The sequence below is a fragment of the Coregonus clupeaformis genome, chromosome 20 (genome assembly GCF_020615455.1).
Source record: "Coregonus clupeaformis isolate EN_2021a chromosome 20, ASM2061545v1, whole genome shotgun sequence".
In the NCBI taxonomy this organism is placed as follows: domain Eukaryota; kingdom Metazoa; phylum Chordata; class Actinopteri; order Salmoniformes; family Salmonidae; genus Coregonus; species Coregonus clupeaformis.
In genome coordinates, this window is record NC_059211.1 from 24,030,481 (window position 1) to 24,051,275 (window position 20,795).

The 20,795-nt window shown below is 43.3% G+C and overlaps 1 protein-coding gene across 2 annotated transcripts in view; it reads left to right on the plus strand.

The window, feature by feature from the left end:
* Positions 1-6,960: 6,960 nt before the first annotated feature.
* The window catches only part of sh3rf1 (SH3 domain containing ring finger 1), a 69,202-nt gene continuing 55,367 nt past the window's right edge, over positions 6,961-20,795 (plus strand). For both annotated transcript variants that reach the window (XM_041839137.2, XM_041839139.2), the window contains exons 1-2: positions 6,961-7,212; positions 8,345-8,855. In XM_041839137.2, coding sequence (XP_041695071.2) covers positions 8,490-8,855 — 366 coding nt within the window. In that variant the 5' untranslated portion in view covers positions 6,961-7,212; positions 8,345-8,489. The remainder of the gene's footprint in view (positions 7,213-8,344; positions 8,856-20,795) is intronic.

The following is a 20,795-nucleotide window of genomic DNA, read 5'->3' on the forward strand; positions in this document are numbered from 1 at the left end:
GCTGCAGGAGGGACTGGTGCACTTCACCAAATAGATGGCATCATGAAGAAGGAAAATGATGTGGATATATTGAAGCAACATCTCAAGACATCAGTCAGGAAGTTAAAGCTTGGTCGCAAATGGATCTTCCAAATGAACAATAACCCCAAGCATACTTCCAAAGTTGTGGCAAAATGGCTTAAGGACAACAAAGTCAAGGTTTTGGAGTGGCCATCACAAAGCCCTGACCTCAATCCTATAGAAAATGTGTGGGCAGAACTGAAAAAGCGTGTGCGAGCAAGGAGGCCTACAAACCTGACTCAGTTACACCAGCTCTGTCAGGAGGAACGGACCAAATTCACCCAATTTATTATGGGAAGCTTGTGGAAGGCTACCCGAAATGTTTGACCCAAGTTAAACAATTTAAAGGCAATGCTACCAAATACTAAATGAGTGTATGTAAACTTCTGACCCACTGGGAATGTGATTAAAGAAATAAAAGCTGAAATAAATAATTATCTCTACTATTATTCCGACATTTCACATTCTTAAAATAAAGTGGTGATCCTAACTGACCTAAGACAGGGACTTTTTACTAGGATTAAATGTCAGGAATTGTGAAAAACGGAGTTTAAATGTATTTGGCCGACTTCAACTGTATTCTGTTTATGTCTGTCATGTATAGCCTTCAAATGCAGGATTTGTATTGCTTGAAGTCCACCCAACACCTGCTGTAATTTTACCCCCAGCCCTTATGGCAATAAACCCGTGAATTATTCATGTCTGATTTCACAGAAATACAGAAGTCAGAGGCGTGAAAGAGGGGCTCTTAAGCCCTGATGATAACCATGGACCGTACTCCTGTCCCGGGCCTCTCAACAGCTCCACTAACTATACTGCAATTTCTACTATTAGAGCAAACTCGATCTCCATATTAGAGGGAATTATACTGTCTACAAATTCCACTATTACAGTAGTCAGTCATTTTGATGGTGCTACCTCAACCCTAATTTCTAAGATTTATGAGATCAAAAAGACATCGAATGGATTATCGTTAGTAGGTTGCTGTCCCATATTCTCCTATCCCATAATTGACAGTATCACTGGGGTGAAGTTAATTGATTTCTTGGTTGAATTTCCCACAAGGCCATTGGTTAGCTGGATCTTGGCTCTCAGAGGAGAAGCTATTACACTGACACACATACAGTGCTGTGAAAAAGTATTTGCCCCCTTTCCGATTTTCCCCCACTGGAATGCAGTGTTTGGTTTTCGCAAGACATAATGGGACCCATCTCGTCCAAAAAGTTGACTCAAGCTTGCCAAAAAGCACCTGGATGGTCTTCAAGACTTTTGGAAGAATGTTCTATGGACAGATGAGTCAAAAGTATAACTTTTTGGAAGACGTGTCCCATTATGCCTGGCGAAAACCAAACACTGCATTCCACAAATAGAACCTTATACCAACGGTCAAGCATGGTGGTGGTAGTGTGATAGTTTGGGGATGCTTTGCGGCCTCAGGACCTGGACGACTTGCCTTAATAGAAGGAACCATGAATTCTGCTCTGTATCAGAGAATTCTACAGGAGAATGTCAGGTCATTCGTCTGTGAGCTGAAGCTGAAGCTGAAGCGCAGCTGGGTCATGAAGCAAGACAATGTACCAAAACACACAATCAAGTCTAAATGAAAATGACTAAAAAGCAAAACATTTGACGTTTTGGAATGGCTTAGTCAAAGTTCAGACCTAATCTCAATTGAGATTTTGTGGCAGGACTTGAAAAGAGCAGTTGATGCTTGAAAACCCACAAATGTCGCTGAATTAAAGCAGTTCTGCATGGAAGAGTGGGCCAAAATTCCTCCACAGCGACGTGAGAGACTGATCAACAACTACAGGAAGTGTTAGGTTGGAGTCATTGCAGCTAAAGGTGGCACAACCAGTTATTGAGTGTAATGGGGCAATTACTTTTTCACACAGGGGCATTGGGTGTTGCATAACTTTGTTTATGAAATAAGTATGTAATTGTTGTGTTATTTGTTCACTCAGGTTCTCTTTATCTAATATTAGGTTTTAGTTGAAGATCTGATAACATTCAGTATAAAAAATATGCAAAAGTAGAGAAAATTAGTAAATCACAACACTGTACATGTTCACACACATTCAGCATTCATTGACATTCAACTCTGGTCCCAAATCTAATTTGAAAGCTTTTGCCCCAGGATGTGGTATTAAGTTAGAACGTTTTATCAGGGGAATACAAATGGAGAACTTTAAAAGTGGCCTTTTCTCAATAGATTAATGTTTGATATTTTGAGTTAAACCCAACAGATGTTCAATGATCTTTTGTGCTACATTTAAATTAACCTCTGCTCTAGATTAAATTAATCTATACAGACCTATGCGCAATTCTTTTATAAAGTGTTGTCAGGCAGTCTTGCTGGGTGGCAGTATTAGTGCAATGTTTAATTGCAATTTCTCTAGGAAATTACCTCTGTGTTGTAGGTGAATAAATAAGTGCACTATTGAATTAAGGATAGAGTTTGATAAATGTTCTTCTCAGACAGAGCATTTCCCCAAATGAATGAGTTACACAACATGCCTACCACTTTGAAGATGCAAAATATTTTTTCTTGTGAAACAAACAACAAATAAGACAAATAAAACAGAAAACTTGAGCGTGCATAACTATTCACCCCCGCAAAGTCAATACTTTGTAGAGCCACCTTTTGCAGCTGCAAGTCTCTTGGGGTATGTCTCTATAAGCTTGGCACATCTAGCCACTGGGATTTTTGCCCATTCTTCAAGGCTAAACTGCTCCAGCTCCTTCAAGTTGGATGGGTTCCGCTGGTGTACAGCAATCTTGAAGTCATACCACAGATTCTCAATTGGATTGAGGTCTGGGCTTTGACTAGGCCATTCCAAGACATTTAAATGTTTCCCCTTAAACCACTCAAGTGTTGCTTTAGCAGTATGCTTAGGGTCATTGTCCTGCTCTACGGTGAACCTCCGTCCCAGCCTCAAATCTCTGGAAGACTGAAACCGGTTTCCCTCAAGAATTTCCCTGTATTTAGTGCCGTCCATCATTCCTTCAATTCTGACCAGTTTCCCAGTCCCTGCCGATGAAAAACATCCCCACAGCATGATGCTGCCACCACCATGCTTCACTGTGGGGATGGTGTTCTCGGGGTGATGAGAGGTGTTGGGTTTGCACCAGACATAGCGTTTTCCTTGATGGCCAAAAAGCTCAATTTTAGTCTCATCTGACCAGAGCACCTTCTTCCATATGTTTGGGGAGTCTCCCACATGCCTTTTGGCGAACACCAAACGTGTTTGCTTATTTTTTTCTTTAAGCAATGGCTTTTTTCTGGCCAATCTTCCGTAAAGTCCAGTTCTGTGGAGTGAGCTTTGCAGCTCCTTCAGGGTTATCTTTGGTCTCTTTGTTGCCTCTCTGATTAATGCCCTCCTTGCCTGGTCCATGAGTTTTGGTGGGCGGCCCTCTCTTGGCAGGTTTGTTGTGGTGCCATATTCTTTCCATTTTTTTATAATGGATTTAATGGTGCTCCGTGGGATGTTCAAAGTTTCTGATATTTGTTTATAACCCAACCCTGATCTGTACTTCTCCACAATTTTGTCCCTGACCTGTTTGGAGAGCTCCTTGGTCTTCATGGTGCCGCTTGCTTGGTGGTGCCCCTTGCTTAGTGGTGTTGCAGACTCTGGGGCCTTTCAGAACAGGTGGACTTTATTTAACTAATTATGTGACTTCTGAAGGTAATTGGTTGCACCAGATCTTATTTAGGGGCTTCATAGCAAAGGGGGTGAATACATATGCACACACCACTTTTCTGTTATTTATTATTTTGAATTTTTTGAAAGAAGTAATTTTTTTCATTTAACTTCACCAATTTGGACTATTTTGTGTATGTCCATTACATGAAATCCAAATAAAAATCAATTTAAATTACAGGTTGTAATGCAACAAAATAGGAAAAATGCCAAGGGGGATGAATACTTTTGCAAGGCACTGTATTCCTTAATCACTATACAATATTATATCAATTATTTTTATCCATATTTGTCATGAGAACTAGTTTACCGCTTACTGTACATGAGGATGATTGTTGAATGCTTTATCATGGCTGTCAGGTTTTCTCTCGCCAGGGGAAAATGGAGCATATGTCTTGTCCTGTCTCTCTCCTCTTTCCTCTCCTGCTTCTAGGCAATAACACAGCTGTCACCTCCATCGTGTGTGTGTAAGACCTTGCACATTAGAGTGTGTGTGTGAGGTGAGGGGGTTGTGTGTGTGTGATGTGTATCAGTTTTGTTTATTACCAATAACATGGCTGTGGACTCGTTTCTTTCTGTCTTCAGATTGGGTCATTCTGAGTGGCCATTACCTCTCAATGTCTGTGAATCACTCATGCTGCTTTCCACTGCTGCAAATATTCGATACCTGAGGCTCAGTCAGACTTCACACGGACTGGAAGGGTAAAATATGAGTGGGGGCGGGACAGGGGGGATTATGCAGAAAAGGAGGGCAGGGGTTATAGGCTTACACTCATCCATGAGGGCGGAGCACTGTCTCTGTCTCCACGGTGATGAAATATGACCTGAGAGCTCCTGCCAGCTCCTATGGGATCACTAGTGACAGAAGAGTGCCAACTCCATATAAATCTCTCGCTTTTATTGCTCTTTCTTTCCTTCTCCCTATCTTCCCCCTCTCGTCCGTCTCTCAGTATGCAGTGTCCTCAAACAAAGTCAGATCAATATAAATCACACTTTTTATTGTTTTCCTGTGCCTCTCTCCCTCTCGCTGATGCTGCTCATGTTATGCGACTAATGGGGGAAATGGCCAGCCCTGATAAATTCTAGTAATAAGAGCAGCACCCTCTAAAAGGGTACAATCTCTCTCTCTCTCTCTCTCTCTCTCTCTCTCTCTCTCTCTCTCTCTCTCTCTCTCTCTCTCTCTCTCGCTCTCTCTCTCTCTCACACACACACACACACACACACACACACACACACACAAACACACTGTTTACTAGAGACAAACACATGGAGAGATGCTGTTTACTGCAGACAAATAGAGGTATAAGTGAAGGGTTGCTCTGATTCTCAGTGGAAGAGGAGTGGGGTCAGAGAGTGATGGGAAAGAGGTCTATCCCAGTGTCTGTGTCGGCTCAGAATGCCTAGCATGATCTTCGGCAGCCTACTGCACATCCTTATAATATCCACATGGGACATTTATATTAACATTCCAGTGATGAATGGAGTACAGAAAAATAAGTAATTTATCCCTTTTTTACATGAAATAGGCTAATAATAATACTAATAATTATTATAATATATGCCATTAGCAGACGCTTTAAGCTTAGGGGTTGAATTGACACAAATCAGTTGAACTTGGAATGGAGGTCAGGGTCGTGGTGACGAAATGGAGGAAGATAAGGGGATGAGTGATGGTAGATAAAGATAAAGAACTAAAATGCCATGATATCATTCTTGCGTCACACTTGCATCATGTGCACATACTTTCTGCAAGCTGACACAAATCTAACCTTTGAGCAGTCATGTGGAAAAAAGTATTGAAGGGACGTAAAACAAAATACAGTGGGTATAGTGGTTGTTTTGAGAGCGAAGCAAAAATGTACTGTTTTTGTGAGATGTTGGTTATTTTTTTAGTTCCTAAAATACATGATTCTCTTCCATGGTAAGGTTTCACTCCTTCTACCCTAGGCATCTAGGGCTTATTATTGCTGCGGGCGTTTATAACAACCTAACATTATTACAAGGAATAGTTTGCGCTAGGGCAGTGGTTCCGAAACTGGGGGTCTGCAGAAGTACTGCAGGGGGTCTGCGGCCACATCTCAATATTATAATTATATATATATATTTGTTTTACTTTTCATTTTTTTATATATAAATATTGCTAGCAACAACATATTAAACAAATGTGGCCGAAAGGTCGCTGGTTCAAATCCCTGAGCCGACTCTGTGAAAAATCTGTCTGTGCCCTTGAGCAAGGCACTTAACCTTAATTGCTCATGTAAGTCGCTCTGGATAAGGGTGTCTGCTTAAATGTAAAAACTCTATCTTCAGTCCTGGCTGCAATCGTTATTAGCCAATTTGGCAGTGACATTCAGTTAAGGATGTGTGTTGATGTGTAATCATATGATGATATGGTAAATACCATCATGTACTGTATGATATACTGTGGAAGAAGATTAGGGGGTGCAATACAATACAATACAATGTAATATTATTAATCTACAATATACCCTTAGATGTACAACAGGGCCTGGGAGGCTCACAGGGATCAACTCAATACTTCTTGTATTCCCTAAAAATGTTGTTTTGAACATAAATGCACTGTAATTTAAGCTTTAAAACGGCAAAATTGTCTCTCTGCCCAATGGGAAAATGTGTAGAATTGCATAAAGCTTTAAAACTGCAAAAATGTCTCTCTGCCCCATGACAAAATGTGTAGAGTTGTAGGAAATTAGCTTTAAAACTGCAACATTGTCTCTCAAATGCAAAGAGGGGGGCCTTTAAAATGTTACTTTCCAGGGCCAGAGACCTGGTTAGTCCAGCCATCCAATGCAGAAGTCATAGTAAACTCCTTGTATGCTATTTTTATCACAAACTAAAGTCGGAGTTGTGTTCTGATTTTGAGTGGGTCCCTGATGAATTTGCTATCACAAAAGGGGTCCCCGGACCCAAAAAGTTTGGGAACGCCTGGGCTAGGGGTTTCAAATACAGTAGCCTACTACTTGCCAGTAATCAAGATGAATTAACAACAACATTTATTTTGTTAAATTATTTTATGAATTGAATAAATACTAACACAGGGAGTATAGTAAAACATATTTTGAGTGTGTGTGTGTGAAATGTTACACGTTGACTGTTGAGTTGACACAATCACGCCCTCCCGCCTCCCTGAAGTAGCTTGGGCGGGTTCCATAGAATCAATCTAGTTCATCATGGCGTTCTGATACTGCAGCTGGAGTTCGTTTCTCCGTCGGTCTTTCCCAAACCGAGAATTTACCAGGATACATGCTCTCTCGGACTATTTCGGAAAGTGCAGAATACAATAGCGTGTAAAGATTATTTTCTCTGTGAAGCAGAGTGAAAACTATATTACCCGCCAATTAGGCTCTTTCCAAAGTCGCTTATTCGCTATCCAAGTCGGAGAGAAATTGTTCGGAAAGGATAGGAGGGGTGGAAGAGGAGGCCCGTTTTTGAGGTAGCTAAGATTTGTGTTTTCAAGGACGATTGTTTTCTAACTTCAAACATATAATACACAAACTAATAGTAGGTCATTCCTTTGGAATTTCAATTGTTTAATCATTTGTATTGGCATACAAACTAATAACTAGTAATCACAGCCACAGCGAACTTTTGACACACTGTTCCTCAACAAGCTAGCTAGCCAGCCAGCAAGCTAATCTCGGTTATCATACATAATCATGCGGGACATAACTTTTTTCTTACGACCGACACTTTTTAGTTGTGGCTGTAATGTGTCTAGTTGTTTTTCATACTGTGACATTGTAGCAAAGTTACGTAAAACCACTGGATGTTTTTCAGATTTGTAGATTTTTTTTTTTGCATACGATTTACTATTCGGAACGTAGCCTCTTTCGGAGCTCTGCTCCCAAATCGTGCGTTCAACGAAGTGGCCGTATTGTCTCGCACTACTAGCTAGTTATATTTCTTCCAAATGTATATAATTTACTACAGCCAGGGATTATGAGGATCAAAGCCCTTTCTTATGAAATTAATTGTCACGGAGATCCTCTCTGTTCGTTCTGGACACAGAAATGCACACACAGGCTTTGAGTTTAGCGCGGTTGTAGCGCATGTAATCCCACTGCTTGAATGTGTCAACGTCTCACGCCAGGGTTTCTATAATGCTCTTTAATCTAATAATAGGCTAAACTTTGATTTGAGTCCATAGGGAATTGAATTATATAAATGATTAATTTGAGATTATTTTGCCGTCTGCAGTCAACAAACGGCAAATGCTCTATTTGCAAAAAGATTTGATCAAATGAAAATGCTCTATTTGCATTTTCAACGATTTGATTAGTTAGGATTGACTGGTATAAATGGGACAATGAGATCGAGCATATCGGTAATATTGTAGAATAGAACGTGCAGCCTGGCATTCTGTGTTCCTTTACCTTTGGGTGTGACTGGCATGATGACAGAGAACTTTGGAATGTAATGGTCTTGAACTTTGTTACATTCCACATATTATAGTAGTAATAAATAGCGGAATAGCTTCCCGTTTATATGCAAGATTACTTTTGCCAAGTAATATTTGTATATGTGGAATGATGACAAACTAATTTACATTTATCCCCATACTACAGCTGATGCAGGCACTATGGCCATAGTTGGGGCATGGGAGTGACGTGACAGCACGGACACAGCTTCCGATACACAACCCCCACCAACACCACCACCATGCTCTTCCCACTGAAGTAGAAGCAAAGCTTAGAGGTGGAGACAGAAAGAATGGACGAGTCGGTGCTGTTGGACTTGCTGGAGTGCCCAGTGTGTTTGGAGCGGCTGGATGCCACAGCCAAGGTCCTCCCTTGCCAGCACACCTTCTGCAGGCGCTGCCTCCAGGGCATTCTGGGCTCCCGGGGAGAGCTGCGCTGCCCAGAGTGCCGCACGCTGGTGGAGTGTGCTGTGGACGAGCTGCCCAGCAACATCCTCCTGGTGCGCCTGCTGGACGGCATCAAACAGAGGCCCCGCCGGGCGGGCCCTGTAGCTGGAGTCTGCGCCAATGGCACAGTTGGCGTCAGGGTGCAGGGCAACGGGCCCAGAGACCCAGGAGCACAGCCCCAGAGAGCCCAGGCCAAGAGCACCCCAGTGAGGGTAAGTAGTCTGCTTTCAGGGGGTCGTTAAATATGGATGAATGAGCATGTATGTTGTTTCCCATGGTTCGAGACAGTTTTAAAACAAAACAGAGCAAATCTGCAGTGATTAAATACAATGAACAAAAATATAAATGGAACATGCAACAATTAAACATATTTTACTGAGTTACAGTTCATATAAGGAAACCAGTAAATTGAAATAAATTCATTAGTCCCTAATCTATGGATTTCACATGACTGGGACTACAGATATGCATCTGTTGGTCACAGATACCTTTTTTTTAAAAGGTAGGGGTGTGGATCAGAACCAGTCAGTATCTGGTGTGGCCACCATTTGTCTTATGCAGCGCAACACTTTTCATTTGCATAGAGTTGATCAGGCTGTTGATTGTGGCCTGTGGAATGTTGTCCCACTCCTCTTCAATGGCTGTGCAAAATTGCTGGATATTGGCGGGAACTGGAACACGCTGTTGTACACGTCGATCCAGAGCATCCCAAACATGCTCAATGGGTGACATGTCTGGTGAGTATGCAGGCCATGGAAGAACTGGGACATTTTCAGCTTCCAGGAATTGTGTACAGATCCTTGCAAAATGGGGCCGTGCATTATCATCCTGAAACATGAGGTGATGGCGGCGGACGAATGTCACAACAATGGGCATCAGAATCTCGTCACAGTATCTCTGTGTATTCAAATTGCTGTCGATAAAATGCAATTGTGTTCGTTGTCTGTAGCTTATGCGGGCCCAAAACCATAACCCCACCGCCACCATGGGGCACTCTGTTCACAGCGTTGACATCAGCAAACCACTCGCCCACACGATGCCATACACGTGGTCTGCAGTTGTGAGGCCGGTTGGACGTACTGCCAAATTCTCTAAAACGACGTTGGAGGCGGCTTATGGTAGAGAAATTAACATTCAATTATCTGGCAAAAGCTCCTGTGGACATACCTGCAGTCAGCATGCCAATTGAATGCTCCCTCAAAACTTGAGACATCTGTGGCATTGTGTTGTGACAAAACTGCACATTTTAGAGTGGCCTTTTATTGTCCCCAGCAAAAGGTGCACCTGTGTAATGACTATGCTGTTTAATCAGCTTCTTGATATGCCACATCTGTCAGGTGGATGGATTATCTTGGCAAAGGCGAAATACTCACTAACAGGGATGTAAACAAATTTGTGCACAACATTTTAGAGAAATAAGCTTTTTGTGCGTATGAAAAATATCTGGGATCATTTATTTCAACTCCTGAAACATGGGACCAACACTTTACATGTTGCGTTTATGTTTTTGTTCAGTGTAGCAGCATGTTGCATTACTGTCTCTAATCGTTGGCCCAGATTAGCAGTTATCATAGTGATCCTACAGCTGGCCAGCTGACTAACAGCCCAGTGTTGAATACAACTGAGACTACTGAGCAGATGACAGTTGAGCCAACAAATAATTCCATCCTCCTGGCTGCTGAGTACAATAGTGTCATGAGGTTCATATTAAGAGATTTTGAACGGATGTTGGACCATTAGTTAGAATGGAACATTGTTGTGCCAGGTCCCTGTTGTAGGGATGGTTTTGGATTGAAGGTGAGACAGGCTGTAGGTGTTTGTTAGGACTGACTGTTACTGTGCAGCACAGAGAGACTGTAATCAGTGATGATGCAGAGCCAGAGGTAAGTTCTAGAATCCTATTAGCTGCTCTGAAGGTCAATTTATGCAGCTGAGGGAAACTGTCTCCACTAACAACAGACAGCAGAACTATCTCCCTCCCTCCCTCATCACTAAGGAGCCACAGGGATAAGACTGGTTGACGTGTTAGGTGGATATTTGGGATCATATGTAACATGAACAGTCCATGATATTCTTACATTTTAGTCATTTAGCAGACGCTCTTATCCAGAGCGACTTACAGGCGCAATTAGGGTTAAGTGCCTTGCTCAAGGGCACATCGACAGATTTTTCACCTGATCTGCTCGGGGATTTGTACCAGCGACCCTTCGGTAAGTGACCAAACGGTCTTAACCGCTAGGCTACCTGCCGCTCAGCCAGAGGTAAAGGCAGTGCTTGTTGTGTTTTTTTGCTCTCTCAATAGCATGTCATCTGCTTGTTCTCTCCTGCAAACAAAAACAAGTGTTTTTTTTAAAATAGAATCATCTGGGAAAATGTTAAGTACAATGCTTACTCACATTGCATTCTCTCTTATGAAATAGCCTACCAGTGATACAACAACATAAGATTAGACTGTCCGTTACATGCAGTAATGTTTAGGTATGATATGAGCTGTCTTCATTCAGTATTTAGGTATTGACAAGTTGTGTTTGGTGTATTGTCCCTCATTCAAGAACCTCAAGGAAGGAGCTGGGTAGATGGAAGGATGTCCTGGTTGTATGTAGAGTCAGTGGAATACTGTGTTACTGTATCTGTTTTAACCATGCAGGTACAGAGATCCCATCTTCTGTTGGTGAAACTCCCTAATGCTGGTTGAGCCTCATTTACTGTAGTAGCACTTCAAAAGTCAGCTCATTTCAAAGGGGTTTGGGTGCGTTGGAATTTCCCTCTATTCTGAAAAGCCTGTTTGTTGGAGATAAGAGCTGGTCATACTTGTTACTGCTCCATTATTTGGTCCTTTTGAAGTTTTTATTCTCATTCTGTTATAAACTTTCAATGCCCTGAGCTATCGCATTTACCCTAAAGGCGTCAGCATGCTTCGGTTCGGCTGGCAGCTAGCCGAAGTCGGCTAGGCGAACCGAACAAGTGTGCTAGCATACTCCCTTAAAAGTACTGTTTGTCAATTTTGAGACGCCGTAGCCAGTATACACTTCCTCAAAATAGTATGAATTAATTTAAGATAACTCAAGAAATATGTCATTAATTTCGACGTTTTAGCCGAGGAGATTTTACATCTAAGATGTTTGGTGCAGTATGTCAATAAAAAAAAAAGTGAATGAAAACGAGTCGTCTCTCGTTGAATGACAACAGACATTACTGAAGAATCCCTGCTGTTGACCAATCACAGACGAAGGGGTGTAGACTTCAGCTGACGACTTCAGCTTGCCTCAAGACATTTTTTGGTGTGCCCGAACAACCGAAAATCCCTTACTGAAGGACCTGTTCACCTCGGTTCCGGTGCTGGCACATCCGGTCCCCTCTTTGGCGTTCCAAGTGGAGGTGAACGCGTCAGAGGCGGGGATTGGTGCTGTACTGTCTCAACGCTCGGGCACGCCTCCTAAACTCCGTCCCTGTGCCTTTTATTCTAAGAAGCTCAGCCCGGCGGAACGTAATTATGACGTGGGGGACAGGGAGCTGCTAGCGGTGGTTCAAGCCCTAAAGGTGTGGAGGCATTGGCTTGAGGGGGCTAAACACCCTTTTCTCATTCTGACTGACCATCGTAACCTGAAGTACATCCGGGCAGCTAGGAGACTGAACCCTCGTCAGGCTAGGTGGGCCATGTTTCTGTCCCGGTTTGTCTTTAAGCTCACGTATATACCAGGGTCACAGAACGTTAAGGCAGACGCCCTGTCCCGGCGATATGACACAGAGGAGAGGTCCATTGAGCCCACTCCCATACTTCCGGAGTCTTGTCTGGTGGCACCGGTGGTGTGGGAGGTCGATGCGGAGATCGAGCGGGCGTTACGTACCGACCCTACTCCTCCAGAGTGTCCAGAGGGGCGGAAGTACGTGCTGCTCGAGATCCGTGATCGACTGATTTATTGGGCTCACACGTCACCCTCCTCTGGTCATCCTGGTATTGGCCAGACAGTGCACTGCTTTAGTGAGAAGTACTGGTGGCCAACCTTAGCCAAGGACGTGAGGGTTTATGTCTCCTCCTGCTCGGCCAAAACGAACAAAAACATCACAAAATGTTGTCATAATATATGCATAACAAACTTTTCCGAACGGTTTCGTCTGGGAAGCATGCGGATGCCTTAAGCCCCTGCGTAGCACACACACACCACACAACACCAATGCACGCTTGGTGACATTCAAAACCACTGTTTTTGTGAGTGTACGCCAAATGTCTTCAAAGCACATTCAGCATAATTTCCCTCCATTTACCTGCTATAGAATGTTGTGTCCCTTGTGAAGTATTCTGCAGTCCCTCCCAGGGCATCTTACCATACATAGAGGGAGAGAGAGCTGAATGGGAGGGTAATGCAGGTGGAATATGTCAAAACATGAAAGGCCGAGATCAAAGCGCTGGCTGGGTACTAGCCCGGTCTGATCCCTCCCTGCCTGCCCGCCCAGTGAGTCCAGGGGTGCTGGACCTGGTGAACCCTTTGCCTCGTTGCCCCTGCTTGGCTCTCCTCCTATTGGACTCAGTCATCTACCACACCACACTAACTCCCTCTCTCCTATTGTACTCAGTCTCTCCTTCTGTTGTTGTTATGCGTCCCTCAGTCTTTGAGCTGGCCCCTTCAGCTCGGTTCTCCTGTCCAACCCTGTCTCTCCCTCCGTTTCTTATCTGGACCGAAGAATGGGTGAGGGGGTGGAGCCTGGCAGACAGATGCACAACAGGGTTTTGTTTCTGCTTTCCTCTGATCTGACTGACACAGGCGTCAGGAGTGACTCAGGGAGAGGTGTGTGTTTGGGGGGTAGGGATGCTGCTAGTGGCAGACAGAAGGTTAGGAAAGAATGCTATGGAAAAGGTGTCAGGCGCAAAAGAGGCAAATGTTAAGCTTGCTGAACGGTCCCTCCCACCCTCCCCTGGCCCTGCCTTGTCACAGTGTAACAGAAGTCACCAGTTGTGTGACACCGTGGCCCCGGCATGTCTTTGATGAAGGGGAATAAAGGAACAGGGCATGCAGCCTCAGTGAAAAGCTGAGTGACTGTGGAGGTTAGCTCTGTCTCTTAGATTACTGGGATATTTTGTCCTTCTGGCTTTGTTGTTGATTCATACTAGAACAACAGTCCTTTTCTATCCTCCCACAGGTTGAGATGAAATAGAAGTCTTTATCATGTGATGTGGGCTGAATCCATTGTAAGTGGGGTTCAGAGGTCGTGGCGGTGTGGGGTCGCAGCCAGCAGAGACAGATGAAAGGAACATGCTCATTAACACAGAGAAAGCGCAAGAGGGGGAGAGAGAGTGGTTCCCCTGGATGGCTTTCATTTGCATTTTAGTCTTGGAGAAATTAGTCAACAAAAAGGTTAGGCTAGTTTTAAAACTGAATAGCTTAGGCTATGTGATGATTAGTCCTTTTGTCAGCAATAGATTGTTATAGATGTGTGGACGATTGGCCAGGTGTCTTCAAACTGAAAACAGACTAGTATAATTAATCAGTGCAATTGGAACATTGCTTTCTCAATAATATATCTGAAATTGTTCAACAGCTGGTGTCATTGTCACAGGTACACTTTTGATGGGACATTAGCCTTGTGTGAAACCCAGCACGTACATCTGTAGAGGAGGTTATTTGACAACCTGCTCAACAGCAAATGTTGATTAACGACACCGGGGAAGGGCTGCGTGAGGTCATGAGCTGGACCTCCTGTCGTGTGTGTGTGTGTGTGTGTGTGTGAAGTGGAGAGATGCAGCAGTATCCTGTCTATCTGGGGGGTGGAATAAGGCCGTTGTTTCCTATGTAGTAATGAGGCCTTAGTACAACTCATCATGGCTGCTTCCCCCTCTGTCTATTTCTTTATTTTCTCTTCTCTATTTCTGATCCGCATATCTCCATCTCCATGAAATGACTTCAAAACTAACAGGGAGCAAAGGAAAACCCATGAATGTAGCTGCTGTCTATTGGATGTAGCTCCAAGTCCAATTTCCTGTACCCTGTTAGAAATAGCTTAGCATTTCTGTGTACTTGTTTTCTTCCTTCGTTCTTTGGAGTTGATGTTTTTTATAGAGAGGAGGAATGTTGTTTACTGCTATGTCCTGGTATAAAAGTGTCTCATTAAATTCCAGTGCTCCTCCCTGTGTCTGAGGCCAATGAGTCACACTGTTGGCCCTCTTTGATGACGACGTTGTTGGCGGCGTTTCCTGCTGGCTGTCTGGCTGACCTCGGCCTGCGTGATGGAACCCCCTCATTACACCCTCACACTGCCCACACGCTGGCAAATGCATACTTACTGCTCCTACTTACTGCTCTCCACTGGGAACAGTTGAACAGGCCCTATACTTTTCTCTCTTTCTCTAACCTTCATGGGTAAATCCATTCAATTCATACACTTTTCTGACAGCACTGCTTTTGATTTCAATGCAACCTTCTATACATATTTGCCTTTTGTAGAAGTGCCAAAACATTCAAGAGATAAAGGTGCTCAAAGTTGACCCATTTTGCATACCCCACCATACCATGAGACATCCATGTCTTCATCACTGGAATAGATAAACGGTTGAGGTTGATATCATTTAAAAGCTTACAAACAGGGTTCTCAAGCTATTTAATAATTTCTGAAGAAGAAAAAAAACGTACAATAGTAATTGTAATTTGTTTACCTTTTAACATCATTCCTCCATAGGAAAGGTATTGAAATCATAGAAATATAGATAATAGAATATACATTTCCATTTAGGTTGATATTTGACGGTGGGTGGGCCGGCGGTCATCTTTGTGGTGGTAGAAGTAAAAATGTCAATGCATTTCAAATGTAAATAGTGTACCAACTAAATTGCAGTGGTCTGAAGGGATAGGTCCATTCTATTTCTATGATTGAAATGACAACCACCCTGTATTCAAGAGCATGTGTCTCAACCAATGACTGGCACAACACAAACACCTTAGATGTGAAATAGGGTCTAAGCTGCAACAGGGAAAGAGGATACCTAGTCAGTTGCACAACTAAATGCATTCAACTGAAATGTGTCCTCTGCATTTAACCCAACCCCTCTGAATCATATGTGAATATGAAAAAAGGAGTTTACGCATTTTTAGATCATTGATGTTAAAGGTTTAAAAAATACAAATTTTATATAAAAAATCTAGCTTTTAAATGATATCAAACTCAAACGTTTGTCTTTTCCAGTGATGAAGATGGACGTCTCATGGTATGGTGGGGTATGCAAAATGGGTCAACTTTGAGCACCTCTATCTCCTGAATATTTTGGCATTCAGGTCCAAAAAGTCATTTTCTGACCACTTCTTCCATGGGCTAGTATGTATGGAAGGTTTCGTTAAAATCAAAAGGGATGCTGTCAAAAAGTGATTGAATTGAAATGGATTTACCCCCCTCTCATTCTTTGACTAATTGCCTTACCCTATCCCGAACCCTAACCCTCTTCTCTCCTCCTGTGAGGTTCCCATGGAAGTCCAGAGGGAGCAGGGAGCTGAGTGTATTATTGTCTGAGGTTTTGATCATCCACCTAATGTCTTTCTTTGTGAAACCCTCACCATCTCTTCTTTCATGTCTCTAGGGGGCCCATCCTTTCTGCTAAGTGGCTTCTTCTGCCTCTCCCTCTATTTCTCTCTGCCTCTCCCTCTCCGTTTGATCTCTCTCTCTCTCTCTCTCGCTCTCTCGCTCTCTCGCTCTCTCGCTCTCTCGCTCTCTCGCTCTCTCGCTCTCTCGCTCTCTCGCTCTCTCGCTCTCTCGCTCTCTCGCTCTCTCGCTCTCCTCTCTCGCTCTCCTCTCTCGCTCTCCTCTCTCGCTCTCCTCTCTCTCTCTCTCTCATATATCTAGCTGGAGCCTGTGTCTCTCCCTTTCCTTCTGGCTGTAGCCTGTCTCTCCATGTTAAAAGGTTAATGAGATTAGACTGTTATTGATTGGCCAGTGAGACAGCGCTGCTCACATTCTGGCACCAGCAAACACTTAGCCTAGTCTTTGGCTGTGTGTGGGTGTATGCTCGTAGTCAAGGCATTATGTGTTGGTGTACGTATTGCCCATTCTGGCTATGCTATGGGAATGACTATGTCCTTCTGGGGTTGACATAATTCCAGGGGAGAGGTTCAAAATACTTAATCATAAGATTAAGGTGTAGCTATGGTTACCACCTCCTTTATAGGGCAGTATCGGTCCCTTGGTGAGGGGTGGGTTTGGGACTTTGAGTGTTTTCAGCTCAGACACGTAAGGCAAATTTAAATCTCATGTTTTTTCTCCATTTGAGTCAGTCTCCCCAGACAGAACGGTGTGTTAGTTAATGTGTGTCTGATCTTTTTTCTGCCTCCCCAGACAGACCTTAGAAGCTGTGTGTGTTCAGACAGACCTGAAAAGCTGTGTGTGTTCAGACAGATCTGAGTGTGAGTGTGGGGTGTGTGTGTGGGTGGAATGTTGCAGGTTGCTGTTTTCCTTCTAAGCACTGGGCCTGTCTGGTCTCGTCTCGTCCACACACACTCACCTTCTGCTTCTGTGTTGTTCCTGTGTGTGTGTGTGTGTGTGTGTGTGTGTGTGTGTGTGTGTTCTGCGTCTTTGTTGTGAAGTTTGCAAGCTGTTTGAACTTTGGGTTGTGCTCTGATATGATATGAGATGGCTGTACATGAAGGCTTTAGCAGTGTGTTGATAAGCAGGCAGGCAGGAATCCGGCAGAAAGGAATCATCCGGAATTAATCAGGCAGGCAGGCGGGGAGGTAGGCAACCAGGCAGGCAGGCAGATAGACACAGGCAACCAGGCAGGCGCCTAAGCAGCTGTTGCCCTCAGGGCAGAGTCACCTGCACCATCTGCCTCCTCTCCTGACAGACTGACTCTCATATTCATGGGGAGAGGCAGCCATCTTTACTTTCATCAGGTATGTAAGGGATAATCAACGAGGGGCTATGCGTTCTATGGAAAATAATGCACAACGTGGAAGGTATGTTCCACGTCGTTAGCGGTGTGGCACTAAACTTCCACAGAGTTGGATTATTTTCCAGAGAATGCTTGAGCCCTGAGTTTATTATACCGCTTATACCAAGGCTATATTTGTTGATAGAAATGTGTTCATCATCCACTGAAGTAGCTATCACGTTTACTAGATAGCTACTGTAGTTGCATTGGTAACCAAACAGACTTGCTAGCTTAGCTAACCAAACCATCAGTCTTCATACAGTAGTTTGCTATTATGAAAATCGAATTCAACAATGCCAATGATTTCAATTTGACTTTTGCTTTCAAAAGGAGCTCAAACATAGAACATGTAATAATGAACTTCATAGTCATGAATTATACCGCTCATTATAGGGGAATAATGCACACTCTAGCATGTCCTTCTAGCCAATCAGAATCAAGTATTCAACAGTGCCATGGTATAATCGAATGTAATGTAAGAAGTGAAGGGAGCTTCTTATATTTATTGGCATTACAACAACAACCGTGTGGAATTTATAGACTAATCTGTCACAATTCAGTGTGTGTTGGTTCTGTTGTCTGTGAAGGTGTGGTGGGAATGTTGGTCCCTGTGTAAGCACTAGACTCTGGGTGGCCTAAACTCTGCTTTTGCCAACTTCAACCCTCCTCCTCCCCCATGCCTTCCTCCACATATGAACTTTATTTTCATGTAGATAAACGTACCTAATAGCGGGAGTGTTTACTAATGATTATAAGCTATATTTTTTCTAACTTAGTCTGTCTATTAAACTTTCTACATCCCCCTTTAACATTCCTTTAATTCTCGAGCAGCTAATCGCTAGATGTAATCGCTTGATGTGCGTGGGTGTAGAGAGCGATAGGCCATGGCACTTCAGTAATAAACGATTTGATTTGGACTTTCTTTTATACAATGCACGTTTTCATTGCTTGCTAGTAAGTAAATAAATAGGTTTTCTTAAAAAAAATGTTGATGTGTCTGACTTCATTAATTATTCAACAGCAGTCGACAAGGTAGTTCTGGTTCTGAGGCCTGTAATGCGTCAAATGGCCAATGCGCCAGTCCTCTCCAACCTGGCATGGTATAATTTGGTACGGAAGATTTTCTTAATTTATAGACTAATCAACGCTGATCAGGCCCGGTCCTGGCCAATATGCCGCCCTAGGCGATACAAAAAAATTGCCGCTCTCCTATCCCCGCAAAGTAGAATAGTAGCCAAGGCTATACAGTGTCGGCACGCAATGCATTTTTATGAATGCCCATGTGGTAGCCTACCGTTTGTAAAACAGGCAATTTACCGTTAATCCCTGTCATTTGGTTACATTAAATTATGTTAATGCATTTATTAATTAAAGTAATTTCCCTTATTCTCGGAGTGGAAACGTTGTTTGCAGAGTTCAAAACCTGCTACACTTGTGAGAAACAAAGTTTTTGTTTATTTCATACCATTTACGCGCTCCATGTGAGCAATGAAAATGTCTGGTTTCTCTGTCCTGTTAATGTTGACAGAGTGCGCGCGCTTAAGCATGCATAAAAGTACTTGGCCTGCTTCTCACATGTCAAATGTAGGAAAGTGCCCAGCTGGGCTTCTCAGTAATTGTTTTCTTCACCTCACACAGTAAGTCAACAAAGTCCATTTTATTTTTTACATCCATTTCAAATGTTAATAGTTCCTCATAGTGTTGCGTCGATAGGTTCAGGACATGTTGCTATGGACATGTTGCATGTATTTGTTTCTATTTTAATGACTGTCAATTCCATCTTCATACTATAACATAGCTGTCCCCTTCATACTTTACCTGACAATTCATTATCTTATAGTATACTTTCGGAAAGCCTAAGGTAGGCCTTGGTTTTTAATACGTTTTAAGGAAAGGATCAATATCTGCTCTTGTGTCTGACGTACGCTGGTGGCTTTAATTGGCTGGTGATTTTCTGTATAGGCCTATATGTCTATTCAGAAAGTTTCCTAAAGTAACCTGTCTACTCTGGACTCCATCTCTTTAATAAGAATCAAACATTCCTGTCATGATTTAATCTTGTAAAAGGCCTATTTTCATTAGCTTAGGCTACATTATTTCTTTATTTCTGAAAAATGATAGAATTTTAAATGCGTCGATGCGACTGCCATCAATTGACAGCAGGAGCAGGGTTTGTGACGTTATGCGAATATTTCTGGAAAAGTTTTTTCTGAGAGAACCCATTGGACTTCGTTTGAATGGTTTTGTCCGTCGAAATAGGATCTGTATAAAATAATATGCATAAAAATGACAAGGTAGGCCTAATAATGAATTGTTACCCCCCCCCCCAAACAGTTATGTTGGTGACTGTGTACATTGGCCTTACAAATTACCGTAACCTCAAATTCCAAGACCGTCACAGCCCTAGCGCTGACACACACCTGTGATGACCAACCAAACTCTCTCTTCCAACAACCAGCTCTCTAGTGGCTATGTGTGTGTGGTCCAACCACAGAGACTCCCTATATTCCCTCTGAAAACGTTGGTCAGTCAGTCAGTGAAATTCATCTTTGACTCTGTTTCAGATGTTTGAAAAAAAAACATAGTGGTGCTCCATCTAAATTCCCCCTGGCCCCATAACGCCACAACTTTAACAGGGCAGCTTGACATCTGACCCTGTATTGTGATTGGTGGCCTGTGATTGGTTGACCATGGCCCATTGGCTGGCTGGCATGTTAAGTGTCCAGTTCCCATCCCCAGGGCTGAGTCATGGTTTGGTGGGAGTTTCGTTTTTAGTTGTTTGACCTCTGGCCCATTACTTCCACCGTGGAAGAGGTGTGTGTGTTTGTGTGTGTGTGGTGTTTGATACAGATGCGTGGTCCATCCTCTGAAAAGGAGGGATAGCCAGGAATGCAGCCACACTTCTTCCACCCATCCCCTTTTTTCTCACTCTTCCTTCAGATCCCTCTCCTCCATGCGAGAGAGAGCAGATCCCGGCGTTTGATTTTCTGCAGTGTGCCGATAAAGTTTACAGTTTGTACTGTGGGGCACAGTTCATCTGCGTTTGTCCCCTGAGTGACATCCCTCTCCCCATCCGAGAGGGGCACAGGGGGAGCCTCCCGGCCAGGCGCTGAGCCCAGGGGATGTGGTGGGGCTTGATGTGATTTGCGGTGATTATGTATTTGGCAGGGTTCCCCAACTGGGCAAAAATCGTCCCCCGTCTGAATCTAGTTGATGATCCCTGGTATATGAGCTTTAACAAGGA